Below are 24,248 nucleotides of genomic sequence, written 5' to 3' on the forward strand. Positions count from 1 at the left end.
CAAAGGACGACCGGAGGGCGGGGGCAGGAGGCGGGGAAGGGCCACGGCTGCGCACTCACCCGTGGACTTGGCCTTGGGGCCGGCCTGCATGGTGCTGTCCTCGTGGTCGATGGGCTGGCTGGACAGGGAGAAGATCCAGATCTCGGCCACCTTGGCCGAGGCCTCCTTGACGCTGCTGCACAGGCTCAGCACCTGGCCGCCCTCGGGCGGGCGCTGCATCACCTGTTCCGTCAGCAATAGAGGGGCGGGGGCAGAGGAGGAGGGAGGACAGGGAGGAGGTCATGGGGGAGGGGAGGGGCGGAGCCAGGAGGGAGGGACGGAGCTGGGGCAGGGCAGGGGAGTGGGGGGCGGGGCGGGGGCGTGGCCTCACCTCGGCCATGTGGATGGCGCCCGCGGCCAGCGTCTTGTAGCCCAGGATGGTCCGGTTCTTGTAGCGCTTCCTCCGCTGCAGCATGATCTGCAGCTTGTTGCCTTCCCGCTTCAGGAAGTGGGGGTACTGTGGGGAGGGGCACGCTGCGGTCCACACGATCCCCACCTGCGAGGGCTCAGCCCCCCCAGGCCATGGGGTCACCAAAGGTCACCACCGGCCCACCCACACTAGGAACAGCTACCAGTGGGCGAGTGTGCGTTGGGGCCATGGCCATCAGCACAGGCTCCCCCGTGGGCGGCAGCGGGTGGCTCAGCACCCAGAGCGTGTAAGAGGAGGTGCTCACAATGGAACCAACCTCCCAAGTCGGGGGGGGGCCTGGGGGCGCGCTCAGGTGGCTGGAGTGTCTCACTGCAAAGCAGGGTCTCGGGTTCGAATGTGATCAGGACACACCCCAGGTTAGGTGCGGGAGGCATCTCGTGGGTGATTTCCCCTCCCATCAATGTTTCTCGAGTTCTCTCTCCCTCTCCCTTCCCCTCTAAAGATCAATGTGAAAAGCACGTCCTTAGTTACGACTGAAAAAACAACGGCGGCTGGCTGGGTAGAGCGCGTCCCAGATTCAATCCCGGCCCAGGCCCAGGTGTGGGCTCGGGCCCCGGTGGAGGGCGTGCAGGAGGAACCGATCCATGGTTCTCTCTCATCATGGGTGTTTCTCTCGCCCCCTCTCCCTTCCTCTCGGAGACCAACACAGACATATTTAATAAAAACAGAGCACCCACTGCGGGCTCACACTGTGCACCTCCATTTGTCCTGTTAGTCCTCCCCGAGGGCGTTTCCCACTGCTTTTTACTTTTATTTTTGTAAACACATTTCATTGACTTCAGAGAGGAAGGGAGAGAGAGAAAAACATCCACGATGAGAAAGAATCATGGATCGGCTGCCTCCTGTAAGTCCCCCACTGGGGATGGAGCCCACAACCCAGGCATGTGTCCTTGACCGGAATCGAACCCAAGACCCTTCGGTCCCCAGGCTGATGCTCTACCCACTGAGCCAAACCGGATAGGGCTCCACTGCCTTTCAGAGTGAGTGGAAAGGAGGATGGGAGAGAGAGAAACACTGTGTAAGAGACACATCGGCTGGTTGCCTCCTGCAGGAGCCCTGACCGGGGCAAGGAGAGAACCCACAGCCCAGGTACAAGCCCTGGACCAGGAATCGAACCTACAACCCTCTGGTGTGTGGGCTGGCGCTTTAACCATTGGGCAGCACTGCCAGGGCTGGGCATGTATTTAAGAAAAAGGATGACTTGTACATTTTGTAAATTATAGACCTGCCCCTCCCCTAAGAAAACCAACACAGAACCCCGATGTGCTGTGGGGGCATCAGAGCCAGGCCCAGGGTGGGAGGGGGCTTTGGGGTGTGGGGGGGCCTGGCAGGGATCTCGGGGTGTCTGAGACCACAGCCCTGTCCACACACGCTCCGTGAGGAGCCGCAGGGGATGGGAGACGGACGGGCAGGAAGGGGCCCCACGCGGGGCCCACTCAGCCAGAGGCGCGCAGGCGGGCCACGCCCTCTGGCCAGGTCAGGCTCTGGGCACTGCAGACAGAGTCCGGGGCGTCTGTTTCACCCTGGGGTGACCCGGTGTAAGCCGAGCCACCTGCACGGCCAGCTCCGAAGGGGCCTGAGCTCACACACCAAGTTCCCAGGCGCCCCGTCTTCTCCAAACAGAACGGACCCCCCCCCCCACCTCGCTGGTCCACTCTCCCAGGAGGAGGGGTGCTGCCCACCACCCCCCTTGCCCGGGTCACCTGTGCAGAGGCCCACCTGCAGGGAGAAGGTCAGCGCCAGGTCCGTCTCCACCTGTCCACTGGGGGGCAGCACGATCTCGTGGGACCGCAGGACGCGCTTGGAGCCCTGGAGGGGGACAGGGCTCACTCAGCGCCTCCTGGCGGGGCCTCTGCCCGCACAGCCCACCCTTCTCTCCGCAGGGAAGGAGCCCGGGCTGGGGAGCAGGGTCCCAGCGCCTACGGGGCCGTGGGGCAGCCCTGGTCTTCGGCCCCCAAGTGCCCTGGGGATCTGCCTCAGCACTGAGACGTGGGGATGGGGATCCATAGCTCCTGAGGCTGAGGCAGGCCGGGGCTGAGGCCTCCTGACCCCGTCACTGACCCAAACTGCCCGGAAGCTGAGGGCTGTGTGGGCATCGGGGCACCAGAGGAGGGAAGCGCAGCTGGGCCAGCCTGGGGCTGATGCTGGGTGGGCACGGGGTGTGGGCAAGGGGTGTGGGCACGGGGTGGGCACGGGGTGGGCACGGGGTGTGGGCACGGGGTGTGGGCACGGGGTGTGGGCATGGGTGTGGGCACGGGGTGTGGGCACAGTGTCACCGCGCTCTGGGAGGCCCGTCTGCCCTCGGGGGACAGGACTGCGCCCCAGGAGGACCCCAGCCCTGCCGGAGCCTCAGGACTGCCCTCCAGCAGCCGCAGCTGAGGCCCCGCTCCCCACACTCCCCTGCTGCCTGCGGAGCCGCCCTCTCGGGCCGGGCGGCGGGCACCTCGGGGCCCAGGCCAGGAGGAGCACTCGCCTGCATCTTCACAGCGATCACCACCGAGATGAGCTCCTTCTCCAGCTCCTTGAAGACCACCAGCTTCTTCAAGGTCAGACTGCACAACCTGCAAGGTCACAGGTGCTCACGGCGCCCACCTCCCACCGGCCTCGAGCCCAGAAGAGGCCACAGCTGGACCACCACCCTCCGCCCCCGGCCTCCAGCTCACAGTCACTGCGGGAGACGGACCGTCCAGTCTCTGGGGAGCCCAGCCCAGGCCCACACCGCCGGGAGCCTCTGGGGTTCCCTGCACGTGGGGGAGCACCCAGGCCGGCAGCCAGGCGCCCCTCTCTGGAGGGTCCCAGAGGTGCCTGGGTGAGGGTCCATGGGCAGGGAGACCAGGATGCCAATGCCCCCGGCCGTGAGGCACCAGCCTCCCCACCCAAGGCCCCGCCCACAGGCCCACTGGCTGGGAGCCTGCCTTGACCACCAACTTCACCTCCACCCTCTGTTCTGGGCAACACGTCAGAGGATGGTATCCAGCCCAGGGGACATGCTGCAGTCCACCGGCCTCGCTGCAGCGTCTGCACAGAGACCAGGGTGCTGTCCCGGGAGGCCCACCTCCAGAAGCCCCGCATACTCTGGATCCCCAGGACGGAAGGTGTGCAGCCCACGCCCACTGCCAGGTCAGGCGGCAGGGCCTCTCGTGCTCCCCCACACGGACGTCAGCCTGACCAAGCCCCACGTCTGCCTCCCAGCCAGACTTCCCGTGCCCATCCCCGAGCTGTCACTCAGTCCCCAAGGTAGGCATCGGAACCCCAGGAGCAGGACAGATGTCCGACATGCCAGGCCACGGCACAGCGCCCGCTGGCACCAAAGTTGGGCTGTGAGGGGAAGAGGACCGAGGAGCCGGACTGAAGGGGCTGACGTTCACCAGGACAGCCCGCGGCCACACCAGCAGCGAGCGCGCTCAGAGCTCTGGCACCAGCGGGGCACTTTCCCTACCAACTGGAGGCGCGATCGACACGGGCAGGGCGGCCGGAGATCCCGGGCCCTGGGCAACCCAAAGGCCACGGGGACGGAGGCAGCGGGCGCGGGGGCGGCCAGGAGAGCTCGGAGGGCAGCGTGCGCCGGAGCCACTGGAGCGAGGCCTCAACCAGCCACGAAGACACGAGGCGAGGGCCCATCAGACCAAGGGGAGGGCAGGCCAGGAGAGGAAATCAACCCAAAAGCTGGCTCTTCGGGAAGATGACAAAATGGACAAACCTCCACAGACAGAGGAAGACACTGACGGGCGCTGGCGGGGGAGTGGCCGTCCGCACTGCGTTCACACACATGTGAGTGAGCACGAGCTCGGAGACCCTGGGCCACAGGCCGCGATTCCAGGCACAGGGCACAGGGCACAGGGCACAGGCGCCACCCCCCTGGGCGGACGCCGCCTGAACAGCCTCACCACCGAGAAGGAGCGGACGGCGAGAAGCCTCGCAGGAGAAACCGGCAGCTGACCCCGAGACGCAGCGCCCGACCTCCCAGGAAAAGGGTGAGGGCGGCGTCCTGAGGGAGCAGCTCCCGCTGGCACAGCACACCGCCAGGAGCCCCGGGACCCTCCTGAGCAGAGGCAGGGCGAGGCCGGACCGCGGCGTGTCCAGGGAGGCAGGGCTGGCTCCACGCCGGAAATCCATCGTCACCATCGCCAGGCGGGTCAGGAAGCCCTCACCTCCTCAAGGAGCCAGAAGCACCTCCGAGAAGTGCCACATCCCCGCGACGGAGGGACCGCTGAACCTGACCGCCCAGGCAGGGCCCGGGCCGCCAGCGCGGGGCACGGCCCAGTTCAGCGCCGTCCTCGGGCTGCCAGCGCGGGGCAGGGCCTACAGGACGCCAGCCTGGGGCAGGGCCCGGGCCAGAGCCGCCTCCGGGCCGCCGGCGCGGGGCAGGGCCTCCGGGCCGCCAGCGCGGGGCAGGGCCTGGGCTGGTGCCCTCCTACGGGCGCCGGGAGGGAGGCGGCCCTTCTTGCTGGCGGACCTGAGCCCCGAGCATCTCCTGGACCGTGAGCTCAGCGAACCCTCCAAATGCCGCCCATGAACAGCAGCCGTAGTGCCACCGGCCTCAACAGACAACGGAGTGGCACACTAGGGAAGCGCAATGTGTGTTTTTTATTTCAGAGAGGAAGGGCGGGAGAGAGAGAACATCCATGAGGAGAGAGAATCATGGACCGGCTGCCTCCTGCACACCCCGCACTGGGGATGGAGCCCAACCCGGGCCTGTGCCCCGACTGGAATTGAACCCTGACCTCCTGGTTCATAGGTCGACGCTGAGCCACTGAGCCACGAAGGCCGGGCTGGAAGCTAATTTTTAAAATTCCATTTACAGTGGCTCCTCAGCAAAAACGGAAAAACCGAATCTAACCAGAATCAGCACAGGATCCGAGCCGAGGGCTCCGAGGAGGGGGGTGGGCCCAGCAAGCCTCCGAGGTCTCCATTCGCTGCTTTAAATCCCTGGGAGAGGCAACGGAGCTGAATGCGGGGAACACTGAGCGCAGGGGTGAGGCCAGGAGGGCCGTCCCGCTCCCCGCTCCCCCAGAGTGAGCCAGGCCAGGACAGCAGGCTGATGGGGGAGGGCAGGCGCACAGGCATGGGAAGCGGGATAAACTTGCCTTCCCCGAAGAGGAGGCTTTGCTGGGAGAACACTATCGTGTGGACGGGCTCTCTCCGGGAGCGAAAGAACGGTCACACCAACAAGGAAAGCCACGACCACGCTGCGGGGCGCGGCCGCACGAGGGTGAGGGCTGGGCTGCAGCGGTGGTCACAGAGCAGCCCGGTGTCAGCCAGAGAGGGGATGGGTGCAGCAGCAACAGCCGGCCGCCGGGCTCGCTGGCGACCGTGGACCCAGGGACCAGAGGTCGCCAGTCTGGTTGCTGGTGGCGGCTCGGCCCCCATGGGCTCAGGAGGCGGCCCACGGAGGATGTTCCTCTCACCAGTGTTTCTCTTTTTACTAACTCTCACTGGAGGGCATTTTCCGCTGATTTTTAGAGGGTGGGAGAGAGGGAAGACAGTGACACACCCACGTGAGAGAAACACATTGATGGGCTGCCTCCTGCCAGGGCCCAGGCCAGAGAAGCCTGCACGGAGGCATGTGCCCTTGACAAGAATCGAACCCGGGACCCTTCAGTCCACAGGCCCACGCTCTACCCATTGAGCCAAACCGTCCAGGGCTCTCATCAATGTTTCTATCTCTCCCTTCCGCTCTCTCTAAAAATCAATGAAGACACAGATTTAAAATCAATTAAAAAACTGTTATGGCACTCTGCACGGTATATGGGTGTCTAACCACCAGCCGTGCGCCCAAACTCACACACTGACACTGAACATAACCATGATTGGAAAATCACTTAATTCAGAAAAGAAAACGGGCACAGATCGGACACTTCACAGACAGACACATGGATGGCGCACAGCCTGAGTTACGCTCACCGGCATCAACCAGGAAGCCCAGGCCATGCCAGGGGGGACCGCACAGCTCCTGCCGCGCCCCGAACTGAACCCCAACCCCAGCGCCTCGGAGGGGGAGGCGGGGCTCGAGTGCGGGGGCCGGTGTCCTGCCTTTTAAAGTCCTTTCCCAGAAGCCAGAGGAGCCACGCCCTCAGTGTGCCTCAACCCAGTGCCAGCGCAGCTGCCGCAGGCCCTCCGGCTGAGTGACATCCCCCAGGCCCTCATTGGTGTGCTCAGTGGGTAGAGCGTCGGCCTGTGGACAGAAGGGTCCCAGGTTCGATTCCAGTCGAGGGCACATGTCTGGGCTGTGGGCTCAGTCCCCAGTAGGGGGCATGCAGGAGGTAGCCATTCCGTGATTCTCTCAGCATTGATGTTTCTGTCCCTCTCTCCCTCTCCCTTCCTCTCTGAAATCAATGTATTAAAAACAGGACTTATTCACATATTTAAAAAAAAATAACTTCTTAGGACGGTTCTCCCCAAACAGGCTCCACCACTCAGAGCAAGCAGGGTGGTCCCACCTAACGGCACCCTTGGCCTATGTGCCCAGGACAGTGTGCCTTCCCTCAGTCCCCAATTCATTCATTCATTCCCTCCCTCATTCGTTCACTCCCTCCCTCATTCATTCATTCACTCCTCCCCTCATTCCTTCATTCCCTCCCCCATTCATTCATTCCCTCCCTCCCTCATTCATTCACTCCTTCCTTCATTCCTTCACTCCCTCCCTCATTCATTCATTCCTTCCCTCCCTCATTCATTCATTCACTCCTTCCCTCATTCATTCATTCCTTAACTCCCTCATTCATTCATTTATTCACTTGCTCGCTCACAAGCTGGGCTGACTTTGGGCAGAGAGTGCCACAAACACCTCCGAGGACTGAAATGGGAACATCACCATAAGCAGAGTCAGAGACAGCGCAGGGCAGACACGTGGCCACAGGGCCGTGCAGGCCAAGGCTTGGTCCGAGCACAAAGGCCCTCGGAGAAGCACAGAGCCGCCCTGGAAGGCCACAAGGGGCTTCCCCACCAGCCCAGCCCAGCCCCAGGCCTCCAGCCGCGGCCCGGCCAGCCTGCCATCGGCCACACAGGCCCGCACGGACACAGCACCCCTCGGCCCAGTGCCTCTGCTCCCGATCCACCCGGGTGGTGTCCTGCTCCAGAGCCCTCCCTGCCCCCTTGCTTAAAGCGTGACGGCGTGGACAGCGGGATGTGTACGGGCGAGTCAGTGGCGGCGGGACCTCCACGTGGGCAGCCATCACCTCCACTCCGGACGCCTCCTCACCCACCAGACCCCCTGGCCTTGGCCTCCGCCCTCGGGCTCCCGCCCCGGCAGGCCCCATGGCACTGCCCTCGTCCCAGGACCCCTCGACCCGGGGCCTCTGCTCCACGCCGCAGAGCCCTGTGCTGAGCCCGGGCCCCCACGGCTCGGGTGGGGCATCAGGCCGTGTGAGGGGCCGCTGTGCGTGGGGTGTGACTGTCGCGGCCAGGTTTTGTTCTGAGGGATGTGGGGGCCCCATGGTGACCCTCTGTAGCCCACCGAGAGGTCCCCAGCATCGCCAGCGGAGGCACTGCGCCCCCCGGCAGCGCTGGGCACGGGGCAGAGCGTGGATGGGTTTCTGGAAAATGCAGCCGCTGTGAGAGCGCTGACCCTCTGCTCCCCTCAGGCCCACGGGACACGGGACACGGCCAGGCCTCTGGTCCCAGCGTGCTGACGCGTCTGAGGGAGGGAGAACTGAGGGGCCTTTTGTTCCGGCCGGCCGGCCGTGCCACCGCGTGTCTGTCTCAGTGGGCGCTGGCCTCCGCGGTGGCCGCTGGCCAGGGGCCCCACGCCCGCCGCCTCCAGGAAGAGGCCAGGGCAGAGGAGCACCAGGCCTGAGCAGGCTCCGGTGGGCTCGCGGGGCCCCTCAGCAGCGGCAGAGGGAGGGCTCCGCCCGCCGCACACTCTGGCCGCCCCCAGGCGTGTCTGGTGTCTGGGCCTTATCTGGACACGCCGCTTCCTGCGCGTCAGGAGGCAGGTCAGCGGTGCCTGCGCCGTGGCCAGCGCGCCCGCAGGGGCAGGGGCAGGGGCAGGCAGGGCCTCATCTGGGAAGCTGGGACTCCGGGAGGGATGGCAGGGAGGGGGCCGGGGCTCTGCCCACCTCCGCCCAGCAGAGGCCAACTCCACGGGCGACAGGGCATGGGGGAGGTGGGGCAGCATGGCCAGCGGACGGAGCCGGGGCCCTGCAGAGCCTGTGTCTGTGGGGACGGCTCCAGGCTGTGTGGACAACGTGGGAAACGCCCCCTCAGCTTGGGGCCGCGCGCAGGGGCCGCCGCACTTGGCCCCAGCCACCGGGAGGCCCCTGGGTGACTCAGAGGCCGGGTCACCCCTGCCCCTCGCTCCAGCCCGTAGCCAGGCCGGGGCCCCTCACCAGAGCTGCAGGGAGCCCCACTGTCCCCGCTGGCCAGGGCCCTGCCTGGGCTTCCTGCGAGGGAGGGTCCCACGCCCACGGGGGGCTGTAATAGCAGGACGCGCAGCCGGCTGGGGCGGGGAAGGGCAGAAGGGGCGCAGGAGCAGGGGTTCAGGCTGGGAGCCGGAAGCACCAGGCAGGGCCCCATGATCCCCCTCAGGGCCTGCTCCCCGACCTGCTCCCCAAGCCTCCAGGGCTGAGCCACGGCCCAGGTGTAGGGCGCCCCCATCACACCTGACACGCTGGACACAGCCCCCACGTGAGGGACATCGGGGCCCGCCCTCCACTCGCTGGGCCCCTCACCCGGCCATCCTGCTCCGTTCATCCTGCTGAGGAACACAATGGGGGCAGCAGCGCTGGCTGCACCCCGACAACACGGGCCCAGCCTCGCTGCGCCCTGCTCCCCTCCCTGGCCACCGCCTCCCGGCCTCTCCCTGGCCCTCCCAGCCTCCCCCCGGCCCTCCCAGCCTCCCCGGCCCTCCCAGCCTCCCCCCGGCCTCCCCCAGGCCCTCCCAGCCTCCCCCCGGCCCTCCCAGCCTCCCCCCGGCCTCTCCCTGGCCCTCCCAGCCTCCCCCCGGCCCTCCCAGCCTCCCCCCCGCCTCCCAGCCTCCTCCCAGCCTCCCCCCGGCCCTCCCAGCCTCCCCGGCCCCCGCCCAGCCCTCCCTGCCTCTCCCTGGCCTCCCACTGGCCCTCCCAGCCTCTCCCCGGCCTCCCCCCACCCTCCCAGCCTCCCCCCGGCATCCCCCGGCCCTCCCAGCCTCTCCCCGGCCTCCCCCCACCCTCCCAGCCTCCTCCCGGCAGGCCCCGCGCAGCACCAGTGAGGCTCCTGGGTCCCAATAGGGTCCTCGGCCACAGCAGCCTCGGCCAGAGCAGCACTCTGGAAGCCTGGACCCCGGCTGTCAGGCCTCCACAGCCTCTGACGGCTGAGCCTCGGCTGAGGGCCTCTTCTCCCCGCTCCCCGGCAGCAGCCCCCAGGCTCCCGTGCGCCAGGCTTCGGGGAAGGGCCACGCCGAGGGGGTCAGCGCCACTTCCCGCCCGCCACGGGCACGGTCACCGCCTGGGCGGCTCTCACCCTGAGGCCAGCTGGGCCTGGGCTGCCGGTGCCGGGGGCCGGCACGTGGGGACCTGCCTCGCCTGTCCTCCCCAGGAAGGACGCCGGTGGGGCTGGCACTCGCCTCCCTCAGGCTCCCCCCCCCGCCCTGCCAGGCTGTGAGCCCCTGGCCCCCAGGCTCACTGCCAAGGAGGGCCCTGGCCCCCAGGCTCACTGCCAAGGAGGGCCCTGGCCCCCAGGCTCACTGCCAAGGAGGGCCCTGGCCCCCAGGCTCACTGCCAAGGAGGGCCCTGGCCCCCAGGCTCACTGCCAAGGAGGGCCCTGGCCCCCAGGCTCACTGCCAAGGAGGGCCCTGGCCCCCAGGCTCACTGCCAAGGAGGGCCCTGGCCCCCAGGCTCACTGCCAAGGAGGGCCCTGGCCCCCAGGCTCACTGCCAAGGAGGGCCCTGGCCCCCAGGCTCACTGCCAAGGAGGGCCCTGGCCCCCAGGCTCACTGCCAAGGAGGGCCCTGGCCCCCAGGCTCCGGGGCTGCCGCCGGGGGTACGCTGCGAGTGTGCCTCCAGCTGCCCCCAGGGACCGCCTGGCCCTCGCCAGCCAGGGGAGGAGCGGGGAAAGCTCAGCGGGGGCCCCCGACTCCCCTAGAGCTCCCGGGGCAGTTCCCCCGCCGGGCCAGGCCGTGCTCCGGCGGGAGCTGGCCGGGGAGAAGGCCTGGTGCTGGGGCTTCCTCCGGCGAGGGAGGCGACAGCTGCCAGGGAGCGTCACTGGTTAATCCTCAGCAGCTCCTTCCATCGATTGTTCCCAGACCACGGGGGAGGGGGAGGGGGGGAGGGAGGGAGAACCGTCCATGTGAGAGAGAGGGGCCTCGATTGGTTGCCCCCCACGGGCGCCCAGCGGGACTGGGGGTCACACCTGCACCCCAGGTCATGCCCTGGACCCGGAGTCAGCCCACAGCCGCGGGCGGGCGGGCGACAGGCCAACCCGGAGAGCAGGCCAGGGCCCGGGAGCAAATCCTGATGGCAAGCCGGTGCCAGGCCGGGCCCCAGAGGCCAGAGGAGTCCGCACAGGCCGTGCCCGGAGGGGGCGGCAGAGCCCGCAAACCACAAGCGCACCGCCGGCCACGGTCTTTCCCGGCCTCTGCCCGCTGCGGAGGGGTCCACGCACTGCTGCCCGCCCTCGCTCCGGGCCGCGCTCTGCCCGCCGCCTGCACGCCCGGCTCCTCCACGGAGAGCAGCGGCACAGGATGGCGGACGCCGGCTGGCAGGCGACCGGAGCCTGGTGCAGGCCGCGCCAGGGAGGCAGCTGAGGTGGCAGCTGCGGTGGTGACACAGGCAGGGAGTGTCAGCCAGCCGGGGCCAGAGTGCTGAGTGTGCCCCAGGCGGGCGGGAGGGGGGCATTGCCAGCAGCTGGTCACCGCCGGCCCGGCCGCTCTCCAGGAGGCGGCAGGAGAGGGGGGTGTGGGCGCCTCTCCCCGAGGACCCAGGACAGGGCCAGGTCAGGCAGAGGACCCGCCAGAACGCACAGACCCGCTCCCGCGCTGCCCAGACCACGGAGAGCGACCTTCAGGGCCCGGAGCTGCCGCAGGGCTGACCCAGCAGAACCCGCTCCGCCCTGGAGGACGGCCCAGCGTGCTGCTCTGGGCCGGCAGGCCCCGCCGCCGTCTCCCCTGCGAGTGACGGGGAGGGCGAGGGGCAGACACAGGAGACGCCCGGCCCGGCCGGCCCGACCCCGAGGCCGCAGCCTCCCAGCCCTGCGGGGACCTGCAGCAGCGCCTCCCTCCGGGGCTCAGGGGAGGACACCGAGTGCCCCCGCTCCCACGTCCCCCACCACGCGCTCCGCCTGGTTACCACGCTCCAGGGCCCGGCCTGCCCCCGTACAGGACTGCGGCTGCCTCCAGGCAGGGCAAGAGCCTCCAGGCAGCGGAACCACATGGGCCCCGCGGCTGCCTCCAGAGGGGCACCATGCGGGCCCGCGGCTGCCTCCAGAGGGGCACCATGTGGGCCCGCGGCTGCCTCCAGAGGGGGCACCATGTGGCCCGCGGCTGCCTCCAGAGGGGCACCATGTGGGCCCGCGGCTGCCTCCAGAGGGGGCACCATGCGGGCCCGCGGCTGCCTCCAGAGGGGGCACCATGTGGGCCCCGTGGCTGCCTCCAGAGGGGGCACCATGTGGGCCCCGCGGCTGCCTCCAGAGGGGGCACCATGTGGCCCCGCGGCTGCCTCCAGAGGGGGCGAGGGTCCGTGTTCGCTGCAGATGCCTGGACACACGCAGTGCAGTCTCCACCTTCCAAATCCGCCCAACGGGACCCCACGTCCTCCAGGCAGGAGGAACGGGCTCTACACCCTGCACCCAGCTCAGGCCTCCCCGCAGGGTCCGTCCGGCACCCACGGAGCACACGCCCCCCTCCCGCAAGGGGCCATGGGCAGGACCGAGGAAGCCAGCCCGAGGGGCGCGCTGCCCGGCCTGGGTCCCAGCCGGAGTCCCGCCTGGTGCACCGGAGGGCAGCCTGGCCAGGCACATGCACAGCAGGGCCAGAGGGTGGCGCTATGGCCAGGCGCCCCAGAGGCCCGGTCCACAGGCCGTGCACACCCCCAGTCAGCTTCCTCAGTCTCTCCTGGACACAGCGCCCCCTCCCCAGGGCTGCCAAGGCTGCACCCAGCTCACACCCTGCACCCCCACCCACCCACCCGCTCCTGCACCCTCCTCCCAACGCACCCCAAAATAGATGGCGACTTCCCCAAACCAGCGCACCCACATCCTGAGCACATGGGCTCTGGGCAGGGCTGGGGACCCGCCCCCCTCCACGGAGCCGAGGCCGCAGCACCCCGTGCCCCTCGCATGGGACACGGACACCTGGAGAGAGGGCTGGGAGCTGGCCGCTGCTTCGGGGCAGACAGGCCAGCCCGGAGGGAAGGGTGCACGCGTCGGCGCTGTTCTGGAAGCGGGAGACAGAGGACAGGGCAGACACAACCAAAGAGAGGCTGGGGACTTTCCAGAATAATGGAGGGCAGAGGAGCCACAACTCAACCACGAAAAAGTAGCTAGAAAAACCCCGTATGTTTGGAAACGAAGAAACTCTGAAATATCCCATCAGGTTAAAGAAAGGATGACGGGAAGATGTACAGATAATGTGACCGGGACGATTCTACACGTAAAAGCACGCGAGTGACGAAAGGTCCCAGGCACTTCCCTCTGGTGGTGAACGGGGCGGAGCCCGGCAGGCCTGGCTCAGTGGGTGAGCGTCGACCTGTGAACCAGGAGGTTACGGTTCGATTCCCAGTCAGGGCACAGGCCCGGGTCGTGGACTCGATCCCCAGTGGGGGGCGTGCAGGAGCTGGCCCATAATTCCTTCTCATCATTGACGTCTCTCTCTCTCTCCCTCTCCCTTCCTCTCTGAAATAATAAAAAATGTGTATGTTTAAGACGTGTTTGCTGCACTCCGCACCCTCACAACGAGCACAGAGGAGGCCCTGGAGAGGAGCTGGGACCGAGAGGATGAGGGCAGCCGCTGGCCTGGGCGATGGGCCATCACTCCGAAACCGCCTCCTCACGGAGCCGACACCCACCGCTGCCACGGCCCGCCGTGCCGGGCGAGAGAAGGGGGAAGACACATTCCCGCAGCCGGCACCCCCCTCTCCCCGGGCAGAGCAGCTCTGAACACAAAAGCCTGGCCTGGAAGCAGCCCAGCCGCCGCCCTGGCCGCAGTGGCCGCAGGACGAGGCCAGCCTGCGAGCTGTCCGCCCCCGGCCCTGAAGTCTGGACCTGGGGGTGGGCAGACACACGCCTGCCGGGGTGCTGAGCCTGGATGCAGACCTCTGGCTGCTGGGGGGCGGCTGGGCACCCCGCTGTCACACGCACGCCCCGCTGAGCCCCTGAGTGCAAACCGGACCCCGTGACCCCCTCCCCCAGGCCAAGGCGGACAGGAGGCACCGGACCGCGCCTCCTTAAAAACATACATGTACACACATGTGTGTGTGTGTGTGTGTATACATATGTGTATATTTTAAACGTGGGGACAGCAGCACGTGCACAGATGTCCCAGCCCAGAAACTGACAATTAACACATGAACCTCAGCGGGTGAGCACTGGTTCATCCGACCGGACTCCTCGGGGCTGGGACAGGAGCGGGGGAGGGCGGGCTCCGCCGATGAGGCCGGGGCTCAGGGTGAGCGGGGAGGACGCTGTCACCGCGAGGAAATCCACGAACCTGCCTCGGCCCCACCGCCGCCGCCACACCGCCGCCGCTGCCGGCCCCCGCTGCCGCCGCCGCCACTGCCCCACCGCCGCCGCCACACCGCCGCCGCTGCCCCACCGCCACCGCCGCCGCCGCCACTGCCACACCGCCGCCGCCACACCGCCACCGCTGCCGCCGCCGCCACTGCCACACCGCCACCGCCACTGCCACTGCCACACCGCCGCCGCTGCCGCCGCCCCACCGCCACCGCCGCCGCCACCGCCACACCGCCACTGCCACCGCCACCGCCACCGCCGCCGCCGCCACACCGCCGCCACCGCCACCGCCACCGCCGCCGCCACCGCCACCGCTGCCCCACCGCCACCGCTGCCGCCGCCGCCACTGCCACACCGCCGCCGCCACCACACCGCCACCACACCACCGCCGCTGCCGCCGCCGCCACTGCCCCACCGCCACCGCTGCCGCCGCCGCCACCGCCACACCGCCACCGCCGCCGCCGCCACCGCCACACCGCCACCGCCACCGCCGCCGCCGCCACTGCCACACCGCCGCCGCCACTGCCACCACTGCCACCCCACCGCCACCGCCGCCACTGCCACACCGCCACCGCCGCCACTGCCACCGCCACCGCCACCGCCGCCGCCGCCACTGCCACCACTGCCACCCCACCGCCACCGCCGCCACTGCCACCGCCACCGCCACCGCCACCGCCACCGCCGCCGCCGCCGCCACCGCCACCGCCACCGCCACCGCCACCACACCGCCACCGCCACCGCCACCGCCACCGCCACCGCCACCACACCGCCACCGCCACCGCCGCCGCCGCCACTGCCACACCGCCGCCGCCACCGCCACCGCCGCCGCCACACCGCCACCGCCGCCGCCACACCGCCACCGCCACCGCCACCGCTGCCCCACCGCCACCGCCGCCGCCACACCGCCACCGCCACTGCCACCGCTGCCCCACCGCCACCGCTGCCGCCGCCGCCACTGCCACACCGCCGCCGCCACACCGCCACTGCCGCCGCCGCCGCCACTGCCACACCGCCGCCGCCGCCGCCACACCGCCACTGCCACACCGCCGCCGCCGCCGCCACACCGCCACTGCCACACCGCCGCCGCCACTGCCACACCGCCGCCGCCGCCGCCACACCGCCACTGCCACACCGCCGCCGCCGCCGCCACTGCCACACCGCCGCCGCCGCCGCCACACCGCCACTGCCACACCGCCGCCGCCACTGCCACACCGCCGCCGCCACTGCCACACCGCCGCCGCCGCCGCCACACCGCCACTGCCACACCGCCGCCGCCGCCGCCACTGCCACACCGCCGCCGCCACCGCCGCCGCCACTGCCACACCGCCGCCGCCACTGCCACTGCCACACCGCCGCCGCCACTGCCACACCGCCGCCGCCACACCGCCGCCGCCACTGCCACCACCACACCGCCGCCGCCACCACACCGCCACCGCCGCCACTGCCGCCGCCACTGCCACCGCCGCCGCCACCACCGCCACTGCCACCGCCACCACTGCCACCGCCACCGCCACCGCCACCGCCACCGCCACCGCCACCCCACCACCGCCGCCCCACCGCCACCGCCGCCGCCACTGCCACCACCACAGCCGCCGCCACCACTGCCACCACCACACCACCACCACCGCCACCACCACCACCGCCGCCGCCACACCGCCGCCGCCGCCACTGCCACCGCCGCCACACCGCCACCGCTGCCGCCGCCGCCGCCGCCACACCGCCGCCGCCACTGCCACCGCCACCGCCACACCGCCACACCGCCACCGCCACCGCCGCCGCCACTGCCACCACTGCCACCCCACCGCCACCGCCGCCACTGCCACCGCCACCGCCACCCCACCACCGCCACCGCCACACCGCCACCGCCACCGCCACACCGCCACCACCGCCACCACACCGCCACACCGCCGCCACCGCCACCACACCGCCACCGCCGCCGCCACACCGCCACTGCCGCCGCCACTGCCACACCGCCGCCGCCACTGCCACCACCACCGCCACCCCACCACCACAGCCACCGCCGCCGCCGCCACCACTGCCACCACCACACCGCCACCGCCGCCCCACCGCCACCGCCGCCGCCACTGCCACCACCACCGCCACCCCACCACCACAGCCACCGCCGCCGCCGCCACCACTGCCACCACCACACCGCCACCGCCGCCCCACCGCCACCGCCGCCGCCACTGCCACCACCACCGCCACCCCACCACCACAGCCACCGCCGCCGCCGCCACCACTGCCACCACCACACCGCCACTGCCACCGCCACCGCCACCACTGCCACCCCACCGCCACCACACCACCACCACAGCCGCCGCCGCCACCGCCGCCGCCACTGCCACACCGCCGCCGCCACTGCCACCGCCACCGCCACCGCCACACCGCCGCCGCCACTGCCACACCGCCGCCGCCACTGCCACCACTGCCACCCCACCGCCACCGCCGCCACTGCCACCGCCACCGCCGCCGCCGCCACACCGCCACCCCACCGCCGCCGCCACTGCCACCGCCACACCGCCACCACCACCGCCACCGCCGCCACTGCCACACCGCCCCACCACACCGCCACCGCCGCCACCACCGCCACCGCCGCCACTGCCACCACCACACCGCCGCCGCCACCACTGCCACCGCCACCACTGCCACCACCACACCGCCACCGCCGCCACCACACAGCCACCGCCACCGCCACCACACCACCACAGCCGCCGCCGCCACTGCCACCACCACACCGCCACCACCACCGCCACCGCCACTGCCACTGCCACCACCACACCGCCACACCACCACCACAGCCGCCACCGCCACCGCCACCCCACCGCCACCACAGCCGCCGCCACCACTGCCACCACCACACCACCACCACCGCCACCACCACCACAGCCACCGCCACCACCATCGCCACCACCACAGGCGCCGCCTGAGAGGGAAGAGCAGGAAGGAGCCGAGGCCGACACCGCAGCATGGGCCGCGCACGGATGGACGCCTGGTCGGAAGAGGGGTCCCCACAAATCCAAGCAACCCCCTCGCTGGCCCCAAGGAAGCTGGAGACTGAGCCGAGAGGAGGAAGAAAAGGGGCAGGAAGGGGAGGATTTCCCTGACGAGGACGGACAAGTGGCCTGTTCGGCCATCAGAGGCCATTGCACACCCACCAGCTGGCCAAAGCGCAGTCAGGCAGACTGGCAAGAAGGCCCGAGGGGGCCGGTGCTGGCACAGCGCAGAGGGACGCTGCCTGGAGTAACGCTGGGCACCCCCCCCAAACCCCACGCCAGCATGTGCTCACGCTGGGCACACCCCCCCAAACCCCACGCCAGCACGTGCTCACGCTGGGCACCCCCCCAAACCCCACGCCAGCATGTGCTCACGCTGGGCACACCCCCCCAAACCCCACGCCAGCATGTGCTCACGCTGGGCACATACACCCCCAAACCCCATACCAGCATATATTCACGCTGGGCACATACACCCCCAAACCCCACGCCAGCATGTGCTCACGCTGGGCACATACACCCCCAAACCCCATACCAGCATATATTCACGCTGGGCACATACACCCCCAAACCCCATGCCAGCATGTGCTCACGCTGGGCACACCCCCCCAAACCCCATACCAGCATGTGCTCATCTGGGCACCCCCCCCCCCAAACCCCACACCAGCATGTGCTCATCTGGGCACCCCCCCCCAAACCCCACACCAGCATGTGCTCATCTGGGCACCCCCCCCAAACCCCATACCAGCATGTGCTCATCTGGGCACCCCCCCCCAAACCCCACGCCAGCATGTGCTCACGCTGGGCACACCCCCCAAACCTCACACCAGCATGTGCTCATGGGAGACTGCCACCCACAGGCGATGCACCCAGGGACGGGGATAGGGATGGGGTCAGGGACGGGAATGGGACAGACAGAAGGCGGACCGAGGCATGGTCGTAACTGGCCCAAACCGTAAACAAGCCAAAGGGCCCGGACGGGAGAAGCACCCGCTGTCTGGCAGGTCCCCTGCAGTGACAGACGTCAGATGGACGCTTCTCAGAAACGTGGAGGACCAGAAAGAGGACCCTCCACACAGGCCCGCAGGGCACCACCGGCCGGCCTGGCCAGGAGCGCGTGGACAGGGAGCAGCCGCAGCAGAGTGGCCACCAACTCTGATCACCAGCCGACCCCCGTGCCATCCCGCCCTGACCCCCCATCCCCACACAGGCCAAGTGGCTTCGGACTGCAGCTCTGGGGGACAGCCCCCCACGCAGCACCGGCCTTCCTCTGCACCTCCCCTCACCCCACCCCACCCCCCGCCCCCAGGCCGGTAAAACTGTGTTCTTTCATGGAGCCCGGGAAGCTGCAGAGACGGCCCGGCAGGCTGCACTCGGCTGGGAGTCTGGGGACACGTGGCCAGGAGGAGGCAAGCATGGACGAGGGGAGCACAAGGCCCAGGGTGCTGGGACAAGGCAGGGGGACTGACGGGAGAAGCTGGGTGGGGAGGGCCCAGCAGGACCCCTGGCTGGGGGCAACTTCCAGACAGGGAGAGGAGAGGGGTCTAGGCCTGAGCTCGAGGCCACCCTGTCCCCTAGCACAGCCGGACCCTGTGCCCTGGGGTGGGGAGGAAGCTCTGCACCCCGACACCTCACTCCCCAAGACCTGTTGAGGAGCTGGCAGAGTGCCTGGGCCCAGCCCCGTCCTGGGCCTGGGGACTGTAGGGCACTCCCGAGCCCCTCCCAAGCGGTCCCCCCTCTCCCCAAGGGCTCCTCCCTGCAGCCCCTGCAGCCGCCTCTATTTCAGAGCCTCCCGGTGCAAGGGCTTGTCTCTCCCCACCGCCCGGAGCTCCGTCCACGGGGACCACCATCGGGGGGAAGCGGCAGAGCTTGAAGCCGAGCCGGGGAAGCTGGGAGCGGAGTGGAGTGGGGCTGACCACAGCGCTGGCCACGGACACGCCTGGTCCCGCCGTGACCGCGGGGCTTCCCCAAGCGGGACGCCAGTGTCTTTGGCGGAACTACCAGCAGGACGCAAAGCGCAGGGGACATGTCCGAGCAGAGGCTCCAGATTACCAGGCGCAGGGCAAAGCGGGGGAGAGGGGAGCTCCTGACACCTCCAGCGCCGAGGGGTCCCCGACCCCAGGACGGCGGGTGCGGATGAGCTGGTGAAGGCACACGTTCGGTGTCTTCTGGACAGGGTGCCCTGAGGGTCACTCAGCCCTCCGTGCGGCCGGATGTAAGAGGAATCTGTGTGCCCGCGGAGAGGAGGCAGCCCGGGGCGCTCCTCCAGCACCCCATCACCAGGCTGCTGCCAGGGCCCCGCCGGGCGCCAACCAGGTGAGCGCCCCGGACAGCCTGGGAGCCGGACCGGGGCCCCCTCCCTGGGAGCAGGACCAGGGGCCCCTCGGCGCTCAGGGCCGCCCCGCAGGGAACGCGTGCGTCCACAAAGGGGCGCAGACGCCGCAGCCCGCGCGCCAGGTCCCGGGTGGAATCCTGGTGGCCGGTCCCGGGGGGAGGTCCCGGACGGAGATTCCGGGGGAGGCCCCGGTGGGGGCGCCGGTGCGAGGTCCTGGGGGGCCGGTCCCGGGTGGGGGCCCGGCGGCCGGCAGGTGCGCGCGGGAACAAAGCGCCGGGAGGGCGGCAGGGGTACCTGGGCACGCAGCTGGGGCTGGAGCCGTCCACCTCCCAGGTGGCGAACAGGTTCATGGGCACCGGCGTGTTGAGCGCGGCGGGCGCGCCGGCCAGGCCCAGGCGGCCCCGCTCGGCCATGGCGCCGGCCCCCCGCTCCTCGGCGGTCTGGGGCTGCGGCCGGGCCGCGGACGCGCGGCGGCGGCGGCGGCGGCGGGCGGGCCGGGCGCGCGGAGGGCGGTGGCGCGGTCACATGGCGGCCGGGCGGCTGGAGCGGCCGGGCGCGCGGCGGACGGGCCCGCGGGCGGCGACCAAGTGCAGCCGCCCCGCCCCGCTTCGCGCGCGCCCCGCCGGCGGGACCGCGCCGCGCGCCCCCGGGCCACGCCCGCGCGCCGGCGCCGCCGCCGATTGGCTGGGCGGGCGCGCGCGCACCCCCCCCAGGCCCAATCATGGCCCGCGAGCGCCCTCCGGAAGTGCGGTGACGCACGCCCTCCCCGCCGGCGCCGCGCGAGAACTCCGCCCGCTCCCGCGGGAGCGCGCGCCCGCGCCTGCGCACAGGCCCCGCCCCCGCCCCGCCCCGCCCCCGGGAGCGGCCGCAAGGCCGAGGGGCGCTTGGTCCGCCCGCGGGGGCGCCGGGCGAGCGCGCCTCCCCGACCTGGGGCCCCGCAGTCCCACGCCCCTCGGAGCTAGGCGTGGTCCCGGCACCAGCCCGGGCTTCGGCGCGTCCCGGAGTCCGCCCGTGCCCTCCCGTCCCATCTCTCCCCGAACCCTCAGCCCGCTGGGCCCCGCGCCCCCGGCCCCCGCCAGGCCTGGCACACGGCCTGCGGATGCGGTGCAGCCGGAGGACCTGGGGCGCCGGCGGCACAGCCTCGCCGCCGGAGGGGTTTCCGCCTGCGGAGCCCCGGGCACCCCCCACTCGGGGTGTGGGATGGAGCCTCCGTGCCTCCCCTCCGGGGTGTCTGCCGCCCAAGCCTCCTCCTCACCCAGCGAAGCCCCTTCTGCCGCTTTTACCACAGACTGGGAGTGTCTGGGTGCGGGGCGGCCCGGGCCCGGGCTCCGGGGAACTTGGGGTGCGGGCTAGCTGGAGGCCATGGCAGGGCTGCCCGCGGGCCCCCGGGGCGGGCAGGCGGGAAGGGCCGAGAAAAGGACCGCTAGGTTTGGGGGCCCCCCCAGCCTCGGGCGGGTCTGGTCAGTCCCGGGGGCCGGGATGGAGGGAGAGCTTCCTGGCGCCTCCGCTGCTTTGTGTTCCCCGGGTCACCGTTACTCTCGTCCCGGCTCCCCCGTAGGTGTCCTGCGGCCTCAAACAGTTTTACTGAAATAAATCCGCGTGGTCCCATCCCCGCCGGCCCCGCCCGCCGGCCGCCAGCTGGAACCCGGTATCTGGAGGGAAAACAGCTGCGGCTGCTCCGGCCAAGGGCGCGCTGGAGAGAACAAGGGGAGCTGTGTCTCCCACGTGCGCCTGCCCCTCTGGGGGTGCCGCTGGCAGCTCGGGGGGCGCTCCTCCGCCAGCTGACTGGGTGTCGCCTTCCATGGCTGCTCCTGCCCCAGCACCTGTGGGTCTTGCACCTACGAGATGGGGTGTCAGGAGAGGGCGGCTGCCCCTGGCCGGGGCGGGTGGCCGGTGGTGACACCGGGGGACAGACACCCATTGACAGCGCCGCGGCCACATGAACCGGCCGCCTGATGCTGTGTCTGGGTGCACTGGCACCGCACCCGCCGGAGGACACCCGGGGGTCAAGCGAGGAGATGAGGGTGACTTGGCTGTGCCCATGGGGGCCTGACACCGCCGGCTGCTGGCAGGCAGCCCCCGGGGAGCCGGGCCGCCCCTCCGCACCAGGCACCCTTGGGAGCCTGTCCGGGCCACAGCCGCCTGGTCCCGTCCCCATTTGACGGTTGGGGAAACAGAGGCACAGAGAGGAGGCAGGGAGGTGGCCGGTCACAGTCTGCCCAGAGCTCCTCCCCCGCCCAGGGCACCAGGATGGTGAAAATACCTAGCCACCCGCCGGGCTGGTGTGGCTCCGTGGTTGAGCGTGAACCCATGACTCAGGAGGTCGAGGTTCAATTCCCGGTCAGGCCTGGGGCATGGAGGCCGTGTGTGTAGGAGGCAGCCGATCCAGGATTCTCTCATCTTTGATGTTTCTCTCTTTCTTCCTCTTCCTTCCTCACTCTGAAATCAACAAAAACACATTTCCAAAAAAAAATTAAATGATAGCCCTAGCTGGTTTGGCTTAATGGGTAGAGCGTCCACCTGTGAACTGAAGGATCCTGGGTTCGATTCCGGCCGGGGGCATGTACCTTGGTTGCAGGCACATCCCCGGTAGGGAGTGTGCAGGAGGCAGCTGAACCCATGTTTCTAACTCTCTCTCTCTCCCTCTCTATAAAAAAAAAAAATCAATAAAATCTATATATTAAAAAAATTAAATAGACAATCCTAGCTGGTTTGGCTTAATGGATAGAGCATCGGCCTGTGGACTGAAGGGTCCCAGGTTCGATTCTGGTCAAGGGCACATGCCCAGGTTACGGGCTTGATTCCCAGTGGGGGGCGTGCAGGAGGCAGCCGATCAATGGTTCTCTCTCATCACTGATGTTTCTATCTCCCTCTCCCTTCCTCTCTGAAATAAAAAATTAGAAACCAGTTTGGCTCAGGGGATAGAGCATTGGCCTGCAGACTCAAGGGTCCCAGGTTCAATTCTGGTCAGGGGCATGTACCTTGGTTGCGGGAACTTCCCCAGTGGGAGGTAAAAATTAAATAGGTAAACCGTCGTGCGAGGCAGGAACACGGGCGGAGACACGGTGTCCGCGCTGTACCGGGCGGCGTTGGTGTGTTTCCGCGGGGACTGTGTGGGCACCAGATGGTGGCGGTGAGGTGAGGCCTCCCCTTTCCGAAGCCCCCTCCCCCGCCCCCGGGGCAGACACCGCTGGGACCTGTCACTGGCATGGGCTCCTTCTGTGTTTGAAAGGACGGTGCTCGCCCTCCTCCGTGCCTCTGGGTCCCCGAGGTGCCGTGCTGTGCCAGCCGGGGGACACCCTCCCATGAACCTGGCATGGGTGACCTCCCCCAATGTGCGGAGCACGCCCTGTCCTACTGGTGGCTGTTTCTGTTCTTTTTAATTTCTTTATTGATTAAGCTGTTACCCATGTGTCCTTATTCCCCCATTACCCCCACCCCATCCTCCTCACTCATGCCCCCCCGCCCTGTTGTCTGTGTCCATTGGTTAGCTGGTGACTGTTTCTTTTTTTTTTTTTTCTTTTTTTTTTAAATCAATCTTTATTGTTCATATTATTACAAAGGTTCCTCATTTCTTCCTCCCTCCACCAGGTTCCCACCCTACCCTCTGCCCCCTCCCCATCCCCCATTGTCCTCATCCATAGGTGCACAGTTTATGTTCAGTCTCTTCCTCCCTCCCTTTCCCCGATAGTAAATCCCTTTTCAGATAGTAGATCTGTTACTTAGCATTTTCTCATATCAATAATACCTCCACATGCCCAATGATACACTTCACACAAAAGACATTTTCAAATAGGTCAACCAGCCTCATCCAGGCCCCACCCAAGGCACTCACAGATCAACACCCCAGCGCTATACTAACTCAACACATCCAGATCTAAGCCTTCATCACTTGATTCAGCAGACCCTCAAGTTCCCGCAAAAGTTTCCAGCCATGTCTGAGAGGCAGCCGTGGGCAGGTACAGGCGAGGAGCAAGCTGTTTCGGGCCTGGCTGCTTCGGGCCTGGCCTCTGTTGCTCTGGTTCGTTCCACAACCAGCTGCTCCGGGTCTGGTCACTGCCACTCCCGACCTAGTTGCTCTGGACTTGGCTGATGCTGCTACAGGCCTGGCCGCACCCGACCCGGCTTCTCTGGGACCGGTTGCTCCGGTCCCGGCCGCTCCGGGCCTGGCCGCTCCCAGCCTGGCAGCCGCTGCTCCTGGCCTGGCCGCACCAGACCCGGCTGCTCCGGGCCTGGCTGCTCCCAGCCTGGCAGCTGCTGCTCCAGGCCTGGCCGCTCCCAGCCTGGCAGCCGCTGCTCCTGGCCTGGCCGCACAAGACCCGGCTGCTCCGGGCCTGGCCGCTCCCAGCCTGGCAGCCGCTGCTCCTGGCCTGGCCGCACCAGACCCGGCTGCTCCGGGCCTGGCCGCTCCCAGCCTGGCAGCCGCTGCTCCTGGCCTGGCCGCACCAGACCCGGCTGCTCCGGACCTGGCTGCTCCCAGCCTGGCAGCTGCTGCTCCGGGCCTGGCCGCTCCTAGCCTGGCAGCCACTGCTCCAGGCCTGGCCACACCAGACCCAGCTGCTCCGGGCCTGGCCGCTCCCAGCCTGGCCGCTGCTGCTCCGGGCCTGGCCGCACCCGACCCGGCTGCTCCGAGCCTGGCCGCTCCCAGCCTGGATGCTCCGTGCTTGGCTACTGCTGTTCTGGGCCTGGCTGCTCCCAACCCGGCTGCTCTGGACCGGGCTTCTCCGGGCCCAGCCACTCCGTGTCTGGGTGTTCCTGGACTGGCCACCCTGGGCTTGGCCGCCTCTGCCTCAGGCCTGGCTGCCACTGCC

General features: G+C 69.1%; 1 protein-coding gene across 4 annotated transcripts in view; it reads right to left on the minus strand.

Annotated features, from left to right (window-relative positions):
* PACS2 (phosphofurin acidic cluster sorting protein 2) overlaps positions 1–19,951 on the minus strand; it is a 33,080-nt gene extending 13,129 nt beyond the window's left edge. Inside the window, exons 1-5 of one of the 4 annotated variants that reach the window (XR_014796046.1) lie at positions 19,732–19,951; positions 2,943–3,030; positions 2,189–2,278; positions 371–496; positions 60–222 (exon numbers count right to left, since the gene is read on the minus strand). Coding sequence is in view for 2 of the 4 variants with exons in the window: in XM_084896060.1 (XP_084752186.1) it covers positions 60–222; positions 371–496; positions 2,189–2,278; positions 2,943–3,030; positions 19,732–19,850 (586 nt within the window). In the remaining 2 variants the exon portion in view is untranslated. The remainder of the gene's footprint in view (positions 1–59; positions 223–370; positions 497–2,188; positions 2,279–2,942; positions 3,031–19,731) is intronic. The other 3 variants (XR_014796047.1, XM_084896060.1, XM_084896061.1) reach the window with 3 other exon arrangements.
* Positions 19,952–24,248: the final 4,297 nt, after the last annotated feature.

The sequence above is a fragment of the Pipistrellus hanaki genome, assembly GCF_964339955.1.
Source record: "Pipistrellus hanaki genome assembly, chromosome: 1".
Lineage (NCBI taxonomy): Eukaryota > Metazoa > Chordata > Mammalia > Chiroptera > Vespertilionidae > Pipistrellus > Pipistrellus hanaki.